General features: G+C 21.1%; 2 protein-coding genes across 2 annotated transcripts in view; both read right to left on the bottom strand.

Annotated features, from left to right (window-relative positions):
• LOC122498096 (UDP-glycosyltransferase UGT5-like) overlaps nucleotides 1-26,046 on the bottom strand; it is a 66,675-nt gene that overhangs the window by 27,603 nt on the left and 13,026 nt on the right. The gene's annotated exons all lie outside the window — the stretch shown is intronic.
• LOC122498169 (UDP-glucosyltransferase 2-like) lies at nucleotides 17,106-18,548 on the bottom strand. The gene has a single exon (XM_043605829.1). It carries the CDS (start codon nucleotides 18,183-18,185, stop codon nucleotides 17,163-17,165), a length of 1,023 nt encoding a protein of 340 aa, XP_043461764.1. The 5' UTR covers nucleotides 18,186-18,548; the 3' UTR covers nucleotides 17,106-17,162.

Raw genomic sequence — 26,046 nt, 5'->3', positions numbered from 1 at the left:
AAAATGGGATATTCCGTCTGACTAAAACTTTTTTTTACTACTTAATTTAGAAAAACACGAAAAATTGGATATGACTTTTTTAAAAATTATTAATAGTAATTGATTTAAGGAAGAATATTTTAGTTAAAAATTCTAGAAAATAATAATTGAATTAAAATGATGAAAATAATTCTGAAGAAGTTACAGTAAAAATATTTGTATTATATAAAATAGTTATTTATCACTCTGTAATTTTGAATTATTATAAAACACAAAGAAATTTAAAAAAGTCAAAATTTAGTCTAAAAATCAGAGAAAAGTCAAGGAAAAACAAAATAAAAATTTTTTTTTGTCAACCCTAATAATGTTTATTATTTTACATAATTATTGAATATACTTGAAATCGAAAAATTGAAATTTGATCAGTGTTGCACTAGTCGTTGACTTTTCCCACTTTTAATTATAAAATTTGTCGAAAGTGTGGAATTTGCAAGCAGGCATTCTATTTTAAACAACAATCTAATCTAATATTCTATTATCAAACTCGCGATTTGTTACCGCGTGTATATAAAGTATGACGGGTTGCCTGCATACGCACAGTAAGCCGGGGAACCCCCGTAGCGTGCGACGACCCCTGCTGCGCAAAAGCCCAGGCAACCTGTCATACTGTCACGTCTATCGCCAGCAATCTGCTTGGGTATTTTCATGCTTTTGTATTATTTTCACATGTACACAATTTACTTAATCCTATTGTAATTTCTACGATGATTATCATTTGAATTTACCAGCATCTATACACAGTCTCAAATTAAAATAAAATTATACTTTCAAAAAAATGACAAAAATTAAATTAGATATTTATTTCATTTATATTTATTTTTAGTATTTATTTTATTTATTTTATTTATTTTTAATATTAGTTTCAATATTTTTATTTTAATTTACCTATTATTCGATTTTTCTGATGTTATTTTTTTCCCCCGCTAATTAAAATACAGCTGAAAAAATAAATAGAAATTATTTTATCACAATGTGTAGTTGGAAAAATCTAACAATAATGAGAGAGCGTAATTAAAAAAATACAGGAAATAAGAAACAAAAATATTTAAAAAGAAAAAAAGAAAAAAGAAATGCGAGAGGCAACGGTCATTCAGATCGCAATTGCAGGTGCAGAGTACTGGGGAACCTAGCGGTCGATAACGAGGGCAGCTGATAACGCGACGACGCGACAATCTACGACAGAGATGCTGCCTGCCCAGCGAACAACATAAATCGCTTTAGCTAAAGGGATATAGTGACACAATCACTTTAAACTCAAATCCAACTTTTTTTTATCTATATAAATCAGTTAAAACTTTTTTTTTTTTTTGCAAAAAAAGAAAAACTTTTTCTTCAAGTACGTTTTATTCTCAAATTTTCTCCTCTTAATCATCTGATTAAACAGAATTTAAATTATCTTATAAAAGTAAGATAATTAAAATTAACTTATACCTATTATATATATATTATATCTTATATTAATATAATTTAATTATCTTCTGTTTGTAAGATTAATTAAAATTATCATAATTACCCTTTTTTCGATCTCAGAAGACGAGGGAAGAAAAACTGAATTTTATAAAAATAAGTTAATTAAAATTATAAACAGTAAACAATACCGATTTTCATCGCAATTATTTTTAAATGAAAATTCTTCTCGATCTGTTCGCTATATAAATATTACAAAAACACTTTTACGTAATCAGTTTGACTTTGATAGTAAAAAGAAAAAATACTCATTTTAATTTGATTTCTTTTGAAAAACTAATTACGAAACAAATTGGAAAATTTATCATTGAAGAATGCAGAACCATGAAAATTGGAAATAATTGAATATTTATTAAATATTAATATGTCGGATGAAAATATGTGAGATATTATTATTCACTCCAAGCACACTCATAATTATAATATTAACTTTTTATCAAATTAACCTAGAGATTCAAAATTTATTTTAAAATACACCTATACAGATATACTTGAAGTCAATTCTTAACTAAAGTTAAAATACAATTCACTTTTTTGTATTTAAATATTCTATAAAATTAATTTATAAATTAAAAATTTCAAAAGAGAATAGCAACGATCGTTAATTTGAAGAATATAATTGAGTTTATTTTTTTAAATGAGAATTTTATGAATGACAGAATGACGACAAGTAATAAGTAATTATTCGTGTGATATATGCACGAACTAATGACACACTTTTACGCCTCTAGTTTTATTACTGTAACCAACCCTCTTTCTGATGAACTTTAACCATAATATAAACTCACGTGATCTTTCGAGTTTAAGAGAAGCTCATGCGTCATCTATGCTATATAATTCCAAGATACTTACAGGTAAGATATATAATATTGTATACAATATATATATATATATAGTATTATAGCCGGAAATTTCATCTACGATTTGTCGATAATCCGACGAGTTTCACTTCTATATGTGAACGTTTCATAAAATAAAATTTATCATCATTGGAAATTTGATACTAGCAATAAGAAAATACGAGAAAGCAAATCATTAAAAAGAACACTGTAAAAAGAGGTGTTTTTTATATTTTAAAAAATAAGACGTAAGATGGAAAAATGATATGTTCTATCTTAGTTTAAGATTTTTTTCCAAAGCATCTTATTGATGCCTGTGATTATTTTTTTATTTGAAATTTTTTTAAACTAAAAGATTACTTTAAATGCTTCTTTTTTAATTGAAACTATCATAACTATACTAATTTTTATTGCCATTGTTATACTTTACAAGATTTTCTTTTTGAAATTTAATTTATTTATTTATTTCATATACATTTTTCAGCTTTTAAAAAATATAATTTTTCTAACACTTTTTCTTTAAATTTAAAAAAAGAATTAAAAATTATTTAAACAACTGGTGGTGTAGAAATCGAAAAAATTTTTATAACAAAAAAACTTAAATTTAAGATATTTTTGAATAAATAATTAAACTTTCGAGTACCACTGGAACAACCCTGGTAATAAGTTTAATTCTACATTTTTTTTTTAAATTCAATTATTCTCCAAATTTTTAATTAGAATTCTTTAAAAATAGGATTATATTTCAAAATAAATTTTAAAAGTAAACAAATAAAATTCATTGAAATAAAAAATTCATTTCAATGAAATTTTCCAAAATATTTAATTGTTTCAATTATTTAAAATTATTTTCGGTAGTACAATTTATTATTTTTAAAAGATTTTAATTAGGATTTTTTCAAGAATCGAATTTTTTCGAAATTTCAAAAATTAAATTATTCAAAACTTCAATACTTTTTCTTAAACAAAAATTTAGAAACTTATTCCTATTTATTTTTCCACGGCAATTAAAATTTCAAATAATTTCAATTAAAAAATCGTATGAAATTTAATTATTTCTAAAAATTGCAATTGTAATCCTTCTAAAATTCAATTATTTTTTTAGAATTTTTTAATTTAATTATTCAAAACATTAAGAATTATTATTTGTTTCCTGTAAAATTTGATTCTTTACGATACAATAATTGTATGTTTAAGTAGAATTTTATCAAAAATTTTTTTTTAAATAATTGAATTCTTTTGGAGAATTTTTAAAAATAATTGAATTTTTGAGAATAATTTTATTAAAATTTTTAAAAATAATTGAATTCTTGGGAAGTTTATTAATTTTTTTTAAATAATTGAATTATTCCGAAGAATTTTATAAAAATTTCTGAAAATAATTGAATTCCTGCGAATAATTTTATTATCCGTGAAGATAATTGACTTTTTCCAAAGAATTTCATTGAAATTTTTGAAAATAATTATATTCTTTCAAGAAATTTAAATAAAAATAAAATTAAAAATAATGACTAACTTCTAATAAACAAATTATATTAAACTGATTTATAATTGCATTTTTCGCGGAATTCTTTTAAAAATTGTATTAGAAATAATTGAAATGCTGCGATGAGTTTTAAAATTTATAAAAATAATTGCGATTTTTCTTGGAATTTTATTTAAAAAATAATTAAATTTCTGTGAAAATTTTTTTATTTATGAAAATAATTAAATGTTTAAAGAATGTTTAAAGAATTTTATAAACATTTTTTTTAAATTATTCAATTCTTTTGGGAATTTTTTTATTTAAATAGTAAATATTAAAAATCACTGAATTACGAAAAATTTGTAAAAATAATTAAATTCTTGTAAAGATAATTTTTTAAAACTTTTATTAAATAATTGATTTTTGTCTGAAAATTGAATGAAAATTCATTTTTGAATAATGTATCGAAAGTTTTGAAAATAATTGAATTCTTCCAAAGAATTTTACCATTTTTGAAAATAATTGAATTTTCGGGAAGAATTTTATCAAAATTTTTAAAAATAATTGAATTCTCGCGAAGAATTGTATCAAAATTTTTGAAAATAATTAAATTCTTCTAAAGAATTTCACTATTTTTGAAAATAATTTAATTCTTAAGAAGAATTTTCTTATTTATGAAAATAATTGAATTTTTGAAACGAATTATATTACAATTTCCAAAAATAATTGAGTCCCTAAGAAGAATTTTATTATTTTAGAATATAATAAAATTTCCCTGAAGAATTTTATTATCCTTATATAAATAATTAAAGTCCTGCAATAATGTCAAATTTCTCAAAAATTAAATTTTGTTTTTAATACTTTAAACAAAAATTCTTCCATAAATCCATTATTTTCAATAATTTTTGAAAAAGTTCTTTTAGAAGTGAAGAATGTGAACAATTCAGTTTTTCAAAGATTTTAATTTAAAACCTTTTCAAAATTCAATTATTAATAAATTTACACTATATTGCATTTAATATTCAATTATTATGTAAAATTTTAACTGAAATTCATTTTTATGAAATGAAAATCAATTTTTATTTGAAAATTCTACTAGAATTCAATTATATAAATACAAAAAAAAATAATTTATTGAATATTTAAATGTTTCTCAAAATTTATATCCTCATACAGAATTTTATCTACAAAAATTTTTAAAAACTTGATTTCGTTTGACGAATTTTAATAAAATTTGAAATAATAATTACATTTATCGAGGAATTCAATTAAAATTTTATTAAAAATAATTGAAATTCTTCGATGAGTTTTACTATTTATGAAAATAATTAAATTCGTAAAAAGAATTTTATTATTCAGAAAAATAATTGAATCCCTGTAAAAGTTTTATTATTTTGAAAAATAATTGAATTATATTGCAAAGAAATTTATAGAGAATTTGTAAATAATTAAATGTTTGCGTAGAATGTTATTAAAAATTTTTTTTAATACTTGAATTCTTTTGGAAGATTTTATTAAAATAATAGATATTAAAAATCATTGAATTGAGTAAATTTTTTAAGAAAATAATTGAAATTTTGCAAAGAATTTTATTAAATTTTTTGAAAATATTTTAATTTTGGAGAAGAATTTTATTATTTATAAAGATAATTGAAATTTTGATGAGAATTTTAAAAAAAATTTTGAACATAATTGAATTTTTGCGAAGAATTTTATTACTTTTTTTATTTATTTATTTTTTTTTATTATTTTTTAATTTTATTTTATTTTTATTTTTTATTTTGAAAATAATTGAATTTCTACAATCATTTGTCAAATTCTATAGAACTTTTCCCTTTTGGGAAAGTCCCTTTTAAAATTTTTTTTTAAGTCTCTTTTTATTTTTAAGTCTTTTTTTGTCACTTTTTGGCACCTTTTTAATTTTTTTTAAAATCATTTTATTAAAGAGTAATTCATCAAAAGAATAAATATTTTCTTTCGATAAAGAAATGCGTTTCTTTTTTCGAAAAATAGAAGAAAATATTTTAAAATTTGAATATTTCGATGAAAGTGAAGAGAATATAAAGTGAATTTCAAAAACGAAAGAATATTATACTTGAGTCACTTATTTACATACGTGCAAAAGGAAGGCACATACGTATGGAATCTTAGACATGGAAGTGCTTTTTCATAATTTAGCATCCCAGTAGTCTAAAGCACCTAATTCCACTGACAATTTGAGCTTACTTTCCTTCCCAAAGCTACTGTGCTCTAATTTTGTAAATGTATCCCTTCGGGCAAAATATTCTCTCTATATGCGTATTCTATACACTGCGAACAATTTGTAATTAATCAATTTAAAATCCACAAAGAAAAAGCTTTCATTTACTAACAATGATTACAAAATAATTCAATACCACTAATGGATATTATATCTATAATTCAAGACCATTTTTTTTTTTAAATAAATTTTTTTAATTCTTGAGAAACGGAAATGTAAGTCGATTCACAATGTTGAATGTTCATATTTCTCATTTATAATTCTACACTTTATAATTAGAAACAATCCGGAATTTAATTATTAAATTTCTCACTATTCAGAGTTGTTCGTAACATTTATTGGATCAGTGTCTTTATTAAGTGAAAGTTTAAATCTGCTTTTAAAAAGTTTGTGTTATATTTAAAAATTTGTCATAAATGTGACTGAAAAATATAGTTTTTAATTTATTGATGTTTATTTTTTAATTTTATTTTATTTCAAGTTAAACTTCTGATTTGCACTGAAACTTTAATAGGAAAAAAAAAATGACAGTTTTGATAACTTTGATGTAGATATGGCGACCTTAAAGAAGAACATTTATTGGTTTAATTTAAAATCACGAAAATTAAAAATTTAAAATAAATTTTATAAAAATAAATTACAAAATTTAAGAGTATAGTTTGTATTTTTCTTTTCTCTTTAGGAAAAATTGCGAATGCGTTCTCTTTTTCATGGCTTTTGGTTTATTCACCCTGAAGGGAAGCGATACAAGAAGAAAGAAAATTATCTACTTGGAAAAGTTTTATTCGATCCCAGAAATTAGTAAAATTGATTCTAAAGTTACGCTTCTTGAGCCAACTTCGTTGCATTCTTGAATAGAATTAGTCTCCAAGTTTTCATAATCTGCTTATATTAAGAGGACTTAAAGTGCGGCTTTTTCCCTGACTGCTTTACGATTCCAGACATGGACAGTTGAAAGTAATTAAGATCAAAGACTCAAGAATGAGTTAAACTTAATTAAATGATAAATATAGTAATTGAACACAATATGAAAATGTTGAAGAGATTTTCGAAAAAAACATTTCTAAATATACTCCAAGAAAGTATATAAAAAATATAAAATACTAGACAATAGGTAAAAAAATTTTTAATTGTTTAAATCTTTAACATAAAATTAATATAGATACAATTTTTAAATTTACATATTATTAAATAATTAAAAATTTTTTTTTTTAATTTCGTGGCAATGCAGTTCATTGAATTGAATTCATCTTTAAAAATTATCTATAAATATAAATAAAATTGTATTTTTAAAAATTCCTTATTTTATGAATTTAGAAAAAATTTTCTATTTAAATAATTCAATTCTCGTAGTTGAATTATGATAGGAAATGATTTGAAAAAGAATTTCAGTTAAAATTAAAAAAAATAATTGAATATTTAAAGCCTTATAACAGAAACTTTTAGGAATTAATTAAATTTTAAAAGATTTTTAAATATTTAAATTAAATTCTTTGAAAATTTAAGGGAAGCCAGGCCAGATATTTTTAATATCTACTATTTTAGTAATAAATTTCTCAAAAGAATTGAATAATTTAAAAAAAGATGTTTATAAAATTCTTCGCAAACATTCAATTATTTTCATAAATAAAAAAATTTTCACAAGAATTCAATTATTATTTAAAACAGAATTTTTCTAATGTTTTTCAAAAAAAATCAATTATTTAAAAAGATGTTTATAAAATTTTTTGCAAAAATTTTCAAAAACAATAAAAATTTTCACAAAAATTCAATTATTTAAAACAGAATTTTCCTAATGTTTTTCGAAAAAAAATCAATTATTTAAATAGATTTTTATAAAATTCTTCGCAAAAATTAAATTATTTTTATAAATAATAAAATTTTTCTCAGGAATTCAATTATTTTTTAATAATTTAAATAAAATTCCAAAAGCAAAATTACAATTATTTTTATAAATTTTAAAACTCATCGCAGGATTTCAATTATTTTTAATACAATTTTAAAGGTATTCCCCGAAAAATGCAATTATTTGAAATTACTTTGATATAATTAGGAATTTAAATAATTTCAAAAATTTTAATTCAAATTCATCGGAAAAATTTAATTAACTGTACGGATAATACAATTATTAGCAGGAATTCAATTATTTTCAGAAATTATTATAAAATTCTTCGCAAGAATTCAATTATTAAAAAAAATTAATAAACTTCCCAAGAATTCAATTATTTTTAAAAATAATAAAATTCTTCTCAAGATTTCAATTATTTTTTATAATTGAATAATCGTTGTAAGAATTCAATTATTCTTATAAATAATAAAACTCATTGTAGAATTTAAATTATTGTTAATACAATTTTAAAAGAATTGCGCGAAAAATGCAATTATTTAAAATGAGTTCAATATTATTTGTTTATTAGAACATAATCATTATTTTTGATTTTATTTTTAATTAAATTTCTTGAAAGAATATAATTATTTTCAAAAATTTTAATGAAATTCTTCGAAAAAATTCAATTATCTTCACGTATAATAAAATTATTCGCAGGAATTCAATTATTTTCAGAAATTTTTATAAAATTCTTTGCAAGAATTTAATTATTTAAAAAAAAATTAATAAACTTCCCAAGAATTCAATTATTATTTTTGAAAAATTTTTAATAAAATTCGTTGCAAAAATTCAATTATTTTTCAAAATTTTAAAACTCATCGCAGGATTTCAATTATTTTTAATCTAATTTTTAAAAAATTCTGCTAAAAACGCATTTATTTTTAAAAATTTGAATAAAATTCTTCGAAAAAATTCAATTATTTAAAAAAATTTTATATAATTTGTTTCTTAGAGTTTAATAATTATTTTCAATAAGAATAATTGATTTAGAATTAAATAAAATAAAATGATTAAAGTTTTAAATAATTTTATTTATTAATGTCAAAAAAAAATATGATAGAATTTTGAAAGAATTATTTTTGTAATTTTAAGAAATAGTTAAATTTTAAAAATGCGTTTTATTGAAATCATTTGAAATATTTTAATTCCTGTAGACAAAATAAATTGTCGAAAAAATAAATTTTTCGATAGCTACTTTTTTACTACTTTTTTCTGTCTTTAAGCTACATTTTTGTTACTTTCTTAAAATTAATTATCGAGTACGAAGAGCTTGGTAAGCAGAAGTAGAAAAATATTAAAAAATTTTATTTAAAAAAATTATTAATTACATTATTTTTCTTTACAAATAATTACAAATAATAATTCTTAAAGTTTTGAATAATTGAATATAAATCAAATGTAAAATTCAATTACACAGCAATATAAAGTTGAAAATTATTATTTCACGAATTTAAATTCTTTCTAATTGAAAATCACTAAAATTTAGTAGAATTCATGTAGAAATTTTATAGAACGATTCTAGTGAAATTCTATAAAACTTTTTCAGCTGTGATTAAAAAAAAAAAAAGATTTCAAAAGCGACTTAAAAAGAATAAAAAGTAAACACATTTATAGAAAATAGAAATATAAATTTTTTCTACTAAAAATCTTTAATAACGTGAGAGAATGATTATTCCTATCTTATGGCATTCATTGCTTTCGTGTTCAACATTTGAGCGTGCAAAAGGTTGTTTGCATGTTAGTTGTAACTTTCTCTCGTTAAGTAGACTCTGGGAATCGATTTGATTGTGTTCCAGTTTTACTACAAACAAATGATTTCGACCCTTTCTCGCACCGATAAATGCGTTGCTGCTGCAAAGGGTCTGAAGCAAATGACATTTTCAAAACTGTTGAATCTACATCTGTGCATGAGTTGGATGGACGTTCATTCATTTTCAACTTTGCTAACGAGCTAGCGGTCTCATGAATTGTACTTATATCGATTAATTTTTTTTTCCTTTTTCTCTTTAAATTTTCAAAGTAAAAATTACGATTCGCTCGACATTCATTTAATACAAAAAAGGTAGATTTTTAATAATATGCCAAGTCCGATGTATACTTTTTAAAAAAATAAATTCGATAGGGAAAATGTGTCTAAAATGTCCACTTTAAAATTTTTAGAGCCTTAATATTTGGTACACAGATTAAGAATTTGCAATAAATTAACTTGTTAAATGATTCTTTATACGGTTTTTTTTTCAAAATGCATATTTTATTCGATAAATTTAACCGAATCAATCGAATCATTAAAATTTAGTGAATATTTTAGAGTTAAATGAAATGTTCTGTTATAGCTAATGATAACATTTGAAAAACATATAAATATTAATTAAATAAATATTATAAACTCAACTCCTAATTATTATTTCACCATTTGGAAATGAAATATTAAAATTATTATACTTATGAAATATGAATAAATAGCAATGATAATGGAAATATAATACACTAAATAAAATAATTAATTTAAACCATTGAAGTTAAAATTTAAAAATCATAGTCTGTACTAATTAGGCCAAAATATTCATTAATATTAATTTCATATAATTGCCAAGCAATTAAAATGAAAATAAAATTAGATATGATTACATTTAATAAAATAAATTTATTGCATAATTGTATCTTACAAACTTTATAGTATAATTTTAAATAACAACTATCTTTGAATATTTCATCTGACCAAAACATGTTTTTACTTATTATTTTGGAAAAATACAAAAAATACAATATGATGTCTGACTAAACCCAGTTAACTGATTAAGAAAAATTACTAAAAATTGAATCCTATACGTCTGACTAAAACTTGGTTTTACTACTTAAATTTTAGAAAAATACAAAAAATAGGATATTACGTCTGACCAATACTTGTTTTTACTTATTATTTCGGGAAAATACAAAAAATACAATATGAAGTCTAGCTGAAATTTATTTTTACTACTTATTTTGGCAAAAGAAAGAAAAATATCATATAAAGCATGACTAAAATCTATTTTTACTACTTAATATAGAAAAATACGAAAAATAAGATATTACTTTTTAACTAGAACTTGTTTTTACTACTTTTTTTTGAAAAATAGGAAATTATGTCTGACCAAAACTTGTTTTACTACTTATTTTGGAAAAATACGAAAAATATCATGTAAAGTCTGACTAAAATCTATTTTTACTACTTAATATAGAATAATACAAAAAATAAGATATTATGTTTGACTAGAACTTGTTTTTACTACTTTTTATGAATAATAGAAAATTATGATTACAGGACAAAAAATCCAATTTAATAAATCCAGACCGGAAAGTCCAAGAAAAAAAGTCCAAAGTACAAACAATCTAAAATAAAAATGTCCAAAGTCAAAAAATCAAAAATAAATAAAATCGTCCAAAATAAATAATGAAACTTGTGAAAAAACCACATTTTTACTTATGTGCTATAAAATCGGAATTATTTTCAACATTTTTGATAAAATTTTTTACAAAAATCCAATTATTTTCATAAATAAAAAAATTTCTAAAAAAATTTCAATTTTTCTATAAAATTTTTAAAACAATTATTCCAAGAAATACAATTATTTTCAACAATTTTGATAAAATTCTTTACAAAAATTCAATTATTTTCAAAAATAAAAAAATTCTTTACAAAAGTTCAATTATTTTCATAAATAAAAAAATTTCTAGAAAAATTTCAATTATTCTATAAAATTTTTAAAACAATTATTCCAAGAAATACAATTATTTTCAACAATTTTGATAAAATTCTTTACAAAAATTCAATTATTTTCATAAATAAAAAAATTTCTAGAAGAATTTCGATTATTCTATAAAATGTTTTAAAAAAAGGAAAGGTACTTTTTGACCAGAACAAAAAATCCAAAAAAAAATAAATCCAAAGTGAAATTATTTGCTATTTTAATTTTTTGGATTTCATTTACTTTGGATTTTTTGGTTTGGACTTTTTGTTTTGGACTTCTTGTCCGGATACCGAAAATTATGTCCGACTAAAACTTGTTTTGACTACTTTTTTGGAAAAATACGAAAAATCGAATACATGACGTCTGAAAAAAGTTGTTATTACTACTTATTTTGGAAACAAGCAAAAAATGGGCTATGACGTCTGACTAAAACTTGATTTTACTTATTATTTTGGAAAAATACAAAAAATTTAATATGAAGTCTGACTAAACATAGTTTTTTCTACTGATTTATAAAAATTACTAAAAATTGAATACTACGTTTTACTAAAACTTGTTTTGACTACTTTTTTGGAAAAATCAAATATATGACGTCTGAAAAAAGTTGTTTCTACTACTTATTTTGAAAATAATCAAAAAATGGGATATCACGTCTGACTAAAACTTATTTTACTACTTATTTTGGAAAAAATTCAAAAAATAAGATATGACGTCTGACTAAAATTTGTTTTTACTACTTAATTTAGAAAAATACGATAAATAAGATATTATGTTTGACTAGAACTGGTTTTTACTATTTTTTTTCGAAAAATAGGAAATTTTGTCTGACTAAAACTTGTTTTGACTACTTTTTTTGAAAAATACAAAAAGTCGAATGTATGATGTCTGAAAAAAGTTGTTTTTACTACTTATTTTGAAAACAATCAAAAACTGGGCTATGACGTCTGACTAAAACTTGTTTTTACTACTTAATGTAGAAAAATAAAAAATTGGTTTTTTATTACTTTTGTTATATAGGAAACCAAAAATTATTTTTGAAATAAATATTCAAATTTTGATTCAATACATAATAAGTTTGATTCAATAAAAATTACGTTTAATTCAAATATAAAATTTAATTCAAACATATTTTTTTCATTGACTAACTTATTTTTGGATTAGAAAAAACTTTTTTCTCACTGAAAACTAAAAGTATTAAAGGTTAAATATTTTTGTTTAAAACATGGAAAATTATTTGAAAACAATTTCTTTTCTATTTAAAATGTTGAGATGAGTGCATAGGAAAAAAATTACTTTCAGTAAAATGTATAAAATCTCAAATAGCTCGCTTTATATTTTTTGAGAAAGCTTCTATCTTGTATTATGAAGTTAATATATATTCTCGAGTACTACATGCGCACGTACTATAAAAACACTATTATAATACAAAAAGTATGAATGTATTCAAGCACTTATTTAAATGAAACTCGGATCGTTAAAACGATGCTAATTACCAACATTTCTGTTTTACTATTATATGTGCCAATGAGGCTTGTATGTACGTTTAACAAAACATTTCAAATGTACGATACCCAGTTGTATATACAATATAAATGTGAGCAATAAAACAGTAACAAGCTATCGTCTCTGTATTTTGCGGTTAATGCCCAATGAGACTAAATCGTCCCGGAAATTTGTTTGAACATTTTTTTTTTCAAATTCAAAACATTTTTATTTGATCATTTATAATATTTATATTTTCAATGTTTTCAACGTTCGACAATTTAGTAGAGATTCGATCATTTTTGATTATTATTAATTATTATCATTATTTATTAGTAATAAAATTTTTCTTTCTTTGAATGTCACACCTTTTCAGTAAATTGCCGCCTAGAAGTCAAGAAAAAATTTTGTTACTCTTTTTTTCACCAAAAATTTAAAGTGTACAAAAAAAATGTTATTCAAACATATTGTGAACATCCTTCTAAAGATTTCCACCAAGTAAATAATTCTTATTTTCTTAATAATGGATAAAATTTGACAGTACTGTCTAAATTTGAATTAGTAAAAATTATTTACTAATAGTAGATTTAATGACTGACTTTTTTCTTTTGAATTAGTAAATTTTACTAATAAATTAGTAGAAATAAATATTTTTTAGTCAAATTTACAAAAAGTCAGTCACTAATTTAAATTTAGGTTTGATCCAGACAAGAAAAATATTTAAAAATTTTTTAAAACCCACTTTCGCTTTGTAATTCATATTATCATATTAAGCTTATTATTATCGACTATTGAGTAAATCATAAATGCGATGGTAACTTGAGAAGAAGGAAGAAAAAAAAAGGTTGGAACTTTTTAAAAATTAATTCTCCCACGACTTGCAAATAATATATGAGGATAAATAACTAATTGAAATTATGGTTATAAACAGGGGATTATCCGTACATACTATATACATTATTAGCTGAAAACAAATAATGAATAGCAATCTATGCAAATGTGAATGTAGTCTTTGCACGTGTATTTTATGAATAGACGAAATGCCATATACTATAGCGGAATATAAACCAATATTGTGATTGCGACAAGTCAGTCATGCTTTACATTTATGAACACGTGAACCACGTAAATTTACTCTCCACATATATATATGTATATGTATTACTCTCTACAGAGGCATAAAGTGCAAATTTTGAGCCAATAAAACAGGCAGGCCTATAGGAAGGAAATATTTATATGTTTATGACAATCAGAGTAAACCACTGAAAATATTTTTAATTTTTTCATATTGAAATTTTACGTATAATTTTCATTTTCTATAGCACGGTGAATTTTTATCAATCCTTTTAATTATTAAAAAAAATCTATTCAATTAAAGTTACAGTTTTCAATTTCAATTTTCAGTTTTCAATTACAATTTTGAATTTCAATTTCCCTCTTGTGAGAATGTTGTTGATAACTTTTTATAATTTTTTGGTAACTATATAAAGTTTTTTATTTTAAAAAAGTTGATAGCAAACAGATGACGTTGATTAAATTGATACCTTTTCAAACAATTTTGCCTCAAAGGTAGTGAAATATAGAAAAAAATAGAAAATATATAAATAATAAAAATAATAACAGTAAATAAAATCCATAAGATCCGAGTGGGGAAAAAAACATTAACGTCTCGAGAAACGTTCCTAAAACGTTCAATGTCTGACAAATAACGTACTAACTAACATTTAATGTTTTTAAAAACGTTTCGTTTTTAAATTTTTAATTTGTCACACATGAAACGTTTTAGAAACGTTCCTCGAACGAAATTTTCCCCACTAGGATTGAATTTTGAAATTTTATTTGAAAACAGCGTTCTATTGAGAACAGGAGTTGATTGTTTAAATATTTTTGTTGCTTTGTTTAAAATTTTTTAAATATTTATTGTTACGCGAAATGTAAAATAAAAGAGAAATTTATGAATAATGGATCATTGCTTTCACTTATCTCGATTTTTACAGGAATGAAAAGAATAACTATAGACAAAACTTTCAAAAATGATTTTTAAATAATTTCTCAAATTAAATTTTTGAAATATACAATTAAAAAGATTTTTAATACTAATTGAAATTTTGTAAAATTTAATTGAAAATAATTGATTTTTTTCAAAATATTTTATTACAAATTTTCGAAAATCAACTATTTTGAACAATTTAAATTACAAATTTTAAAAATAATTGCATTCACAAAAATTTTAATAATAAATCTTCAAGTGTAGATGTAAAAATGCAAATTAATGAAAATTAGCTTTTCGAAAAATTATATTAAAGAAATTTTTTGAAAAAAGTAATCTTTAAAAAATAATTGAAATTTTGTACAATCATTACAAGAAAACGATTTTTAAAAAATTTTACCTTTAAATTATTTTTTAAAAATATTTTACCAATTTTCAATTATTTTTTAAAAATATTTTACCAAATTTCAATTATTTTTAAAAGATTTTACCTAATTTCAATTATTTTTTAAAGATAGTAGCAAATTTTAATTTTCTGCAAATATGATTATATTTGTTTTAAATAATCAAATTTTTTTATATTTTTCAAAAATTCAATTATTTTTAAGAGGTTTTACCAAATTTCAATTATTTTTATAAGAAAGTAGAAAATTTCAATTTTTTGAAAATTTATTTATTTTTTTTTTAAATAATCAAATTTTTTTATATTTTTCAAAAATTTAATCATTTAAAAGATTTTACCAAATTTCAATTACTGATAAAATATTCTACCAAATTTCAATTATTTTTATAAGATTGCAAATTTCAATTTTTTGCAAATTTAATTATTTTTTTTTAAATAATCAAATTGTTTTATATTTTTCAAAAATTTAATCATTTAAAAGATTTTACCAAACTTCAATTACTAAAAAAATTTTTTACCAAATTTCAATTATTTTTATAGGATAGTAGCAAATTTCAATTTTTTGCAAATTTAATTATTTTTTTTTAGATAATCGAATTTTTTTATATATTTCAAAAATTCAATTATTTTTAAAAGATTTAATCAAATTTCAATTATTTTTAAAAGATTTAATCAAATTTCAATTATTTTTAAAAAGATAGTGACAAATTTCAAATATTTTTAAAGGATTGTACCAAATTTCAATTTTTTATAAATTTGATTATTTTGTTAAATTATCAAATTTTTTTATATTTTTTAAAAACTTAATTATTTAAAAAATATTTTTCCAAATTTTAATTATTTAAAAAATTTTTTACTGATTTTTAAAAGATTGTATAAAATTTTATTTGTTTTTGTTAATTTTCAATTTTATATATAATTTTAAAAAACTATTAACACTCAAAAATTACATATTTAAAAATATTTTTAGAAAATTAATTTAAAAATTTTCTTTATTATAATTTTGGAAAATGTGATATCTTATTAACTTAAAAAGCAGTCAATCACAATTTTATTTTATTATTAGAAATTTAATTTTTGTGTATAAATAATTGAATTGTAAAACTTTCAGTAAATAATTAAAAATAATTGATTTAGATATGAAGATCAGTTAAAAATTGTAGAAAATAATTGAATTTTGAAGGGGTTACAGTTGTAATTATCAGAAATTATTAGGTTTTAAATTGAAATTCTTTAAATTTTATTTGCCTTGGAAAACCAAATGAGAAGTATTTTAAATTTTAATATTAATTTAATACAATAATTATTCAATTTTTGTATGATTTTGAATTTAGAAATTTGTAAACCATCAGGTAAATACGGAATAAAATTTTTATGCTTTTAAATAAAGGACTTTTTTCTATTCTTAATTATTTGTTAATTATTATTAAATTATTAAGAAATAAAAAATAAAATAGAATTTTTGTATCAACAATGAAAAAGAGATCAATTCTCATTCTAAATTTTCTAAACCTATAAAATCTCATTTTATAGGTAATCGCGGACTTTTTGAGAAAATAAATTTTCATATCAACACACTGATTATAATTAAAGACCTTTTATTACTCACTCAATAAATCAAACTGAGGAATCCATTTCTTAATCATTACATTCTTGGGCAACTCTGGATGCTCGTTTCCTTCCCACTTCCAAACAACCTTCCTTGGAATTTCACTGAAAACCTTGAACAGAGCTTTCAACTTTTTTTCCGGAAGAGTTGAGCTCTTAATCATCGACCCCCAACTAAATACAATAACGCCCTCCGAAGCATTATCCAAAAATTTCTTTAAATCCCCCGGCAGTGCTTTCACCTTCCGAATATGTATTCCCCCAATTTCAATAATATTTGGATTATACGGTCTAGCACCAAAAAGTGAATAATGTGAATTAATTAACATTGCCGATGTTTTTTTGGCAATTTCCAAAAGATGTGGTGTATCATGACCAAAAGTTTCCTTAACAATTTTATCAATATCATTCTGCCAAAATAGATGATAATAATTTTTTAAAAACCACAAAAAGAATGTATTCACAGTTCTTTCGATAAATGTCATTTTTGATTTATAAGTCATCAATGTATTTGGAATATAACTGGGATTATCGGGATTTCCAAAGCGTTCATTGGCCCAGGGCACAATTTCATGTGATGTTAATGCTACGAATGGAGCTTGAAACTTGTGCACAAATCCTAGAAAGCAATCACTATTAAACAATTCTGTAATAATTAAGTCGAATTTTGAATCAGATTGAATTAACTGTTGCACACCGGGAACATTTAGAGCTTTCTGACAATGACGCAGTGCCCAATGACGAAGCACAATGGCGTCATTCACTGCTCTGAAGATGGAATAATCAATTTCTGAGAGGTCAATCACTTCTGTCCATGTGGGACCTAAAAGATCAATATCCTTGTAATTTTCGAAAGGAATATTTGTATTATTCATGTTCTTGGGGAAATGTGACACGACCGTTAATTCATGACCTCTTAATGCAAGTTTTTCTAATAGTGGTTTAAACACTTGAAAATGACTTTTTCCTGGATGATGAAACACTGCAAGTATTCGGAGTTTTTTCTTCTTCACCATTGTAAACTTTTCAACTATCTTATTTTTAATTTCTTCTTTTTCTTCTTCATTTTTTTCTTCTATTTTTTTCTCTTTTCTTTCTTCTTCTTCTTCTTCTCTTATTTTGTAAAAAAAACTAGCTTCATTTTTTTCATCTCTTTCCGCAGTTGTTGATAATTTTTCTTCTTCTATTTTTTCTTCCTTTCTTTCTTCTTCTTCTCTTATCTTGTAAAAAACACTAGCTTCATTTTTTTCATCTCTTTCCGCAGTTGTTGATAATTTTTCTTCTTCTTCTTCTTCTTCTTCTTTTACTTTGTAAAAAAAACTAGCTTCATTTTTTTCATCTCTTTCCACTGTTGTTGATAATTTTTCTTCTTCTTCTTCTTCTTCTTCTTCTTCTTCTTCTTCTTCTTCTTCTTCTTCTTCTTCTTCTTCTTCTTCTTCTTCTTCTTCTTCTTCTTCTTCTTCTTCTTCTTCTTCTTCTTCTTCTTCTTCTTCTTCTTCTTCTTCTTCTTCTTCTTCTTCTTCTTCTTCTTCTTCTTCTTCTTCTTCTTCTTCTTCTTCTTCTTCTTCTTCTTCTTCTTCTTCTTCTTCTTCTTCTTCTTCTTCTTCTTCTTCTTCTTCTTCTTCTTCTTCTTCTTCTTCTTCTTCTTCTTCTTCTTCTTCTTCTTCTTCTTCTTCTTTTACTTTGTAAAAAAAACTAGCTTCATTTTTTTCATCTCTTTCCACTGTTGTTGATAATTTTTTTTCTGTTTCAGCAAATACAAAAGGAATATTAATCACCAACAGAGCAACTAGTACTAGTTCCAAAAGGGATAACCGAAAAAACTTAATTTTTTTTAATTGACACAGCGTCATATTTACAATTTTTATTTGTGTTTAACACTTTATAACGTAACGCAAATAAAATTGTGATGTGCAAAATTTATTACGTTCGGTGGACATTAGACTTTATTGTATCTACCAAAAGTCACAATAAAATTAATTTATCAGAGTTTTTAAACGTTTTATTTACTAAAGAGGAAAGAAATTTTATCAGATTATTTTTATCTTATTTGAAATTTCTTCATTGTAAATAAAAAATTTTATTTTATTTACAGAGAGAGTGTCTAACATTTTTGGCAGAAGATGAATATTCTAATATTTTGCATTTTGTGCAGCAAAAAAAAAGGAAAAGAACTGATTAGAATTATGCAAATTTTTATCCTTTTTATTTATTAGAATTTTAGAAATATTAGAAAATTGTGAAAAAAATTCTCAATTTTCATAAAAAAATAATTTGCATCATTTCTATTTCTTAATTATAATTGTTTTAATAAAATTCGAAGTTTTTTCAAAATAAAGAAAAAAAAATGTTTATAAATTCTGTTTGTCAATTACAAAATTTTAATTTAACATGAAATTAAACATTTTTGGATTTTTAGAAAATAATGGAAAAAATCTTACTAAATAAAAATATTCTGTTACATTTATTTAGGAATTTCTTTAATTGTAAATTATTCAAAAACATCAATATCTCCTTTTTTAAATAAATATTGAATTATTATTATTTTTCCATAGAAATTAAGCTTTCAAAAATTTCAAATTCAACAACTTTTATGAATATTATTAGAAAACATAAAAAAATAAAGATGATCAAGTAATTAAAATCATTATTTTAAAATAAAAATATTGTCACTGTAATATCAAAATTATATTTCGAATCAATTATTTTTTTCTAGAATTTTTAACTCAATTTCTTCTTTAAATCAATTATTTTTAATAATCTTTTAAAATGGTTTTTAAAAATTTTCTAATCCATTTGTTTACAATTCAATTTTACGAAATTTCGTTTATTCGAAAATTCTTCAATTAAATAATATATTAGAAAACAAAAACTTCAAATAATTTTTTTTTTTAATTTAATTACATAAACTCTTTTAAAAAAATTAATTCTACAGAATTTTCAGTACGAAAAATTCAAATTTTCAAAGATTTTTATTTGAAACCTTTTCAAAATTCAATTATTTCTAAAAATTCACTCTATAATGTTTTTAATAATTCAATTATTTATAATCTAAAATTTTAACTTAAATTAATTTTTAAATCACTTTTTATTAGAGAAATTCTACGAGAATTTAATTATTTAAATACAAAAATAATTTACGAAAATAATTAATTTCCTGTGAAGAATGTACTGATTCAAATTTTTTTTAAATAATTGAATTTCTCAGAATTTTTTAAAAACCTTTTGAAAATAATTAAATTTCATCGAGAAATTTCATTAAAAAATTGAAAATAATTGAAATCTGAAGACGAATTTTATTAAATTTTTTTCTTAATAATTGAATTTCTGTGAAAAATTTTATTTTTTTAAATAATTGAATTGAAAAATTTTATTTTTTTAAATAATTGAATTCTTGGGAAGAATTATTTACAAATTTCTTAATTAATTGAATTATGCTTAGAAGAATTTTATTTTTTACGAAAATAATTGAATTGTTTCGAAGATTTAAATTTTTCGAAATAATTGAATTTCTCAGAACTATTTTCTTCAATTCTCTAAATATATTTGAATTCTTTCGAGAAACTTCATTAAAAAATTGAAAATAATTGAATTGGTGCGAAGAAATTTATAAAAAAATTGGTAAGTAATTGAATTCGTATGAAATTTTTATTAAAATTAGAGAGGTTTCTACAGTTCCCCTCTTCTCTGGCGAGAAAACCCATTGACGGGTGGTCCAGATGTAATGCGAGTACTCCTAATAAAGTCGGCTGTAGACGCAAATTAGGTTAATATATAGAAAATTTCTAAGTAGAATGGTTATGCTTAATCCAAAAAAGTATTTCTCGGGGACTCTTGACGAAGTGCGTAAGGCCAATAGGGCAGGAGTATAAACAATAAAAAAAAAAAAATACAAAATTAAATAATTTATTAAATAATTAAATGTTTCTTAAAATTTATTAAAGAAATTTTTTATAATTTTGAAAATAAAAATAAATAATTAATTGAATAATTGAATGTTTTTTAAAATTCAATTCTTATAAAGAATTTCATCAACAAATTTTTAAATAATTGAATTCTTTTGTAAAAAGTTATATTATCTACGAAAATAATGGAATTATAACGAAGAAATTTATAAAAAAAATATTTTAAATAATTTAAAATAATTAAATTATTGTGTAAAATTTTTCGAGGAATTTGATTAAAATTATATTAAAAATAAATTTAAATTCTGCTATGAATTTTATTATTTATGGAAATAATTGAATTTTTGTAAAAAAATTTCATCATTTACGAAAATAATGGGAACGGGAAAATATGTAAATAACACATAATGTTTAATTTATCTGAACAAATAAGAGAAAACACAATTTTGATCTACTATCTTAACCTTCTATAATTTCATCCTTGAACAAGTTTTTAAATATTTGAATAAAACTTTTCAATAGATTGCACAAGACAATACATTGTTAAAAGAAAAAATTTGAATAAATAATTTGAATATTACAATAGGCCTGCCTTTAATCATTTCTATTTAAATATCTTCACTCTACTTTTATTTCATCATACTGTCTAGTATAATTATCTATCTTGTAACTAAATGTTCAAAAATCCAAAATTTTATAAAATCAATATGAATATTTCCAAGTTTTTCTTCTTATTCTGTACTTTATATTTTGCATTTGTCAATTCAGTTAGTGTTTCAGAAAAAGAACAAAAAGGTGCTAATCTACAAGAAACAAAACCTATATATAAGTATGAACTTCCACAGAATTTAAGATATTATAAAACATTACAAGAAGCTCAAGGTAAATTGAAAAATTTAATTTTTATAAATATATTTTTGTTTATTTATTATTTTTATACATATATATTAAATCTGAAAAATTAAAGTAAAAAATATACTTATGATTAATATTTCAACATTGTTTTTAGATTATTGTGACAATGGATACACAATATATAATAAAGATTCATGCATAGATGTAATAATGGAAACTTTGGAAATACCTCTGGAATGTCATTTTCGGTGCATCTAATTGTAAAATTTATCTAATAAATTTTTTTTCTAACATAAAACAAGGTGAAATTGATTTTTTTCGAAAATAATCTTTTAATACTTCTACTTTAATTTCTCACAATAAAACAAAAATTTTAATTCAATTCAAATACAATTCAAATTCTTGAACTATTAATTCTTGAACAACTATCATAAAATTAATACTTATAAATTATTTAATAAATAATTTTACTTAAAAATTTCAAAATTAATTGTATTTCAAAAGAGTTGCGTTTACAATTTTCATAAATAGATAAACTTCAATGGTTTCAATTTGAAATTTTAGAAAATTTCAATTTTTAATGAATTTAAATAGAAATTTTAAGAACAACTAATTACGAAAATTCAATTATTTTCAAAAGTCATATACTTATTCGCATAAATTCAATTATGTTCAAAAATTAAAAAAAAATTCTCGTCAAAATTTCAATTATCTTTATAAATAATAAAATTCTTCTTCGAAATTCAATTATTTTCAAAAAATTTAATAAAAATCTTGGCAAAATTTCAATTATTTTCAAAAATTTTCCTCATTTCAATTATTTTCAATATCTACTAATTGTAATAAAATTTTTTAAAAGAATTTAATTATTTAAACAAAATTTTAATAAAAATTTCATACGAATTCAATTACTTACCAATTTTTTTATAAATTTCTTCACACCAATTCAATTATTTTTAATTTTTTAATGAAGTTTCTCAAAAGAATTCAAATATATTTAGAGAATTGAAGAAAATAGTTCTGAGAAATTCAATTATTTCGAAAAATTTAAAAAAAAATTTAATGCTTCGCAAAAATTCAATTTCTTTTATTAATAATAAATTTTTTATCAAGAATTCAATTATTTAAAAAAATTTGAATAAAATTCTTCGCGAAAAATCAATTACTTTCATAAATAATAAATTTAGTCTCGAGAATTCAATTATTTTTAAAAATTTTGATAAAATGCTTTATAAATTTGAAAAAATTATAATAAAATCGATCAAAGAATACAATTATTTTCGTAAAATGTATCATTCTTTCTAGAAATACAATTATTTTCAAAAATATTTGTATAAATCTTCGAAACAATTCAATTATTTTCGTTAAAAATAAAATTCTTCTAAGCATAATTCAATTAATTAAGAAATTTGTAAATAATTCTTCCCAAGAATTCAATTCTTTTCAAAAATAAAATTTTTCAGAGGAATTTAATTATTTAAAAAATAAAATTTTTCACAGGAATTCAATTATTTAAAAAAATAAAATTTTTCACAGAAATTCAATTATTAAGAAAAAAATTTAATAAAATTCGTCTTCAGATTTCAATTATTTTCAATTTTTTAATGAAATTTCTCGATGAAATTTAATTATTTTTCAAAAAGTTTTTAAAAAATTCTGAGAAATTCAATTATTTAAAAACAATTTGAATTAAATTCTTCACAATAAATTAATTATTTTCGTAAATTATAATATTTTTCTCCGGAATTCAATTCTTGTCAAAATTAAAATTTTTCACAGGAATTCAATAATTTAAAAAAAATTTAATAAAATTCTTCATCAGATTTCAATTCTTTTCAATTTTTTAATGAAATTTCTCGATGGAATTTAATTATTTTTTAAGAAGGTTTAAAAAATTCTGATAAATTCAATTATTTAAAAACAATTTGAATAAAATTCTACACAAGAAATTAAATATTTTCATAAATTATAGTATTTTTCTTCGGAATTCAGTTATTTTCAGAAATACAATTCACCACAGGAATTCAATTCTTTAAAAAAAAATTTAAATAAAATTCGTTGCAAGAATTCAATTATTTTCATAAGTAACAAAACTTATTTCAATTATTTTTTGGACAATTTTAAATAAAATAATAGAAAATTGCATTTATTCTTAAAAATTTTTTTTAAATTCACCGAAAGAATTCAATTATTTTTAAGAATTTTGTTAAAATTCTTCATAAAAATTCAAATTTCAAGAAATATTCAATTATTTAATAAATTAATTATTTTTCTATTTAAATGATTGAATTTTCGCAAAATTTTCTAATAAAAATTGATTAAAAAATGAATTTCAGTTAAAATTTTTGATTATAATTGAATATTAAAAGCATTATAGCCTGAATTTTGAAAAGGATTCAATTTAAAATATTTAAAAATTTGAATTTATAGTTACAATATTCTTATGATATAAAATAATGATTTTATCACTGTGTCATCTTAAATTTATTATAAGTTATTGAATTGCAAAAGGTTTTGGATTTCAAAATCTTAATTCCTATAGAAAAATAATAATGATTAAATATTTATTTTAAAAATAAATTATTGATGTTTTCGAATAATTTTACTTTTAAAGAAATTTGTATATAAATGTAATAGAACATTTTTTGGAGTATCTAATAATTTTCGGAGTAAATCAGAATATTCTTCAGGGTCAGGGAAAAAATCAAAATTTTGTCTAGAAATCAGGAAAAGTCAGGGAAAAACAAAATTAAATTTTTGTGGCAATCCTGTTGACTTTTTTAAATTATTATTTAATATCTAAACTAAAAATTAAAAAATTGTTTATACAAGATTAAAAAAAAGAGTTAAGCTTAAATATAAACAAAATAATTATATATATTATATAATTATATAGTAAAAAAAATAATTATTTATATTATTTTCAACCTTTATTAAAAAGATCTACATATGAGGCATTATTCCTGAACTGCCCCAAAAATAAAAAAAAGTTCTTGGATTTCCTTTATACTTTGGAAATATGTTACCCTAGTAGGTACAAGTTACTACACCAATTTACAGGTCCAACCCCCCACTTCAATCAAAAGGGTGGGTGGTTGAAATTTCAGCTTCAACTCGAACATGCATTCTTTAAACATTTGTAGTTTCTACTTAAATTATTCAATTAAAAAAAGTAAGTAGGGTGAAGGAACCAGTTGTCGAGTCGACACCAGTTTTCGAGTCTTGGTGACTATTTATGTCTATAAATAGTAAATTATATTAAATACGTAAAATAAAATAATATAACAATATTCCCAATTAATATAGTTATTCATAAAAAAATGTTTTATTTTGTAATGTTAAATTGTTTTTCTTAAAAAAAATAATTTTATATGCATTACTCACGAAATCAGAGGAATGACACCATTTGCTATTTTCATTCGTAATGTGACTTGTGTTATTTAACTTCTAAGTACAGTTTATTTTTTAATATTTAAAAAACTTTTTTAATACCATTAAATTCTGAAGAAAACAAAGAGTATCTAACTGTTGATAATTACTTTATATGACTATTTATTAGTTTAAATAAAATTAATACTCGGTAACTGGTACTGAATTTTGATTGCTCTCCAATTGTCGATTTGTTGACTCGAGAAATGGGTTTGGCATATTTTATTATTTGACACCATTTTTCGATTGTCAATTAAAAACGTAAGCATAAATATTATTTGTCATTTTCGTAGGTTAATATATGGTTAGGTTTTTGTAAACATCTATTAATTAATTTAATTTTCTAAATACTTGAATTTGGATAAAAAAATTTGTATTGAAGAATTAAATTCATGGAAATTTTGTAAAATTATATTTAGAGTAATTAAATTTGTTATATATACAGTTTTTTTTTAAATTTCTATTATGTGACAAAAAAAACGACAACTGGGTCAAGAAATCGAGCAATTGGTATCTGAGCCTCGACAAATGGTATTTTACAAACAATTTCTTTTATATTAATTATTTAATATATAATTTATTTTTTTAACGAAATTTTATCAAGTATACTAGCTTAGATACTCCTCTTACTTAAATTATATTTTTTAATTTACATGGATGGTTTTGATTGTGATTAAAAAATGTGTAA

Source organism: Leptopilina heterotoma, unplaced genomic scaffold, assembly GCF_015476425.1.
Source record: "Leptopilina heterotoma isolate Lh14 unplaced genomic scaffold, ASM1547642v1 Lhet_0, whole genome shotgun sequence".
NCBI classification, from domain to species: Eukaryota; Metazoa; Arthropoda; class Insecta; order Hymenoptera; family Figitidae; genus Leptopilina; species Leptopilina heterotoma.
The sequence above is the reverse complement of the archived record's forward strand: the minus strand, read 5'-3'. Positions and strand labels throughout refer to the sequence as shown.

Excerpts from the sequence above, each read along its gene's own strand:
- LOC122498169 (XM_043605829.1), bottom strand. The coding sequence starts at position 18,185 with ATGGTGAAGAAGAAAAAACTCCGAATACTTGCAGTGTTTCATCATCCA.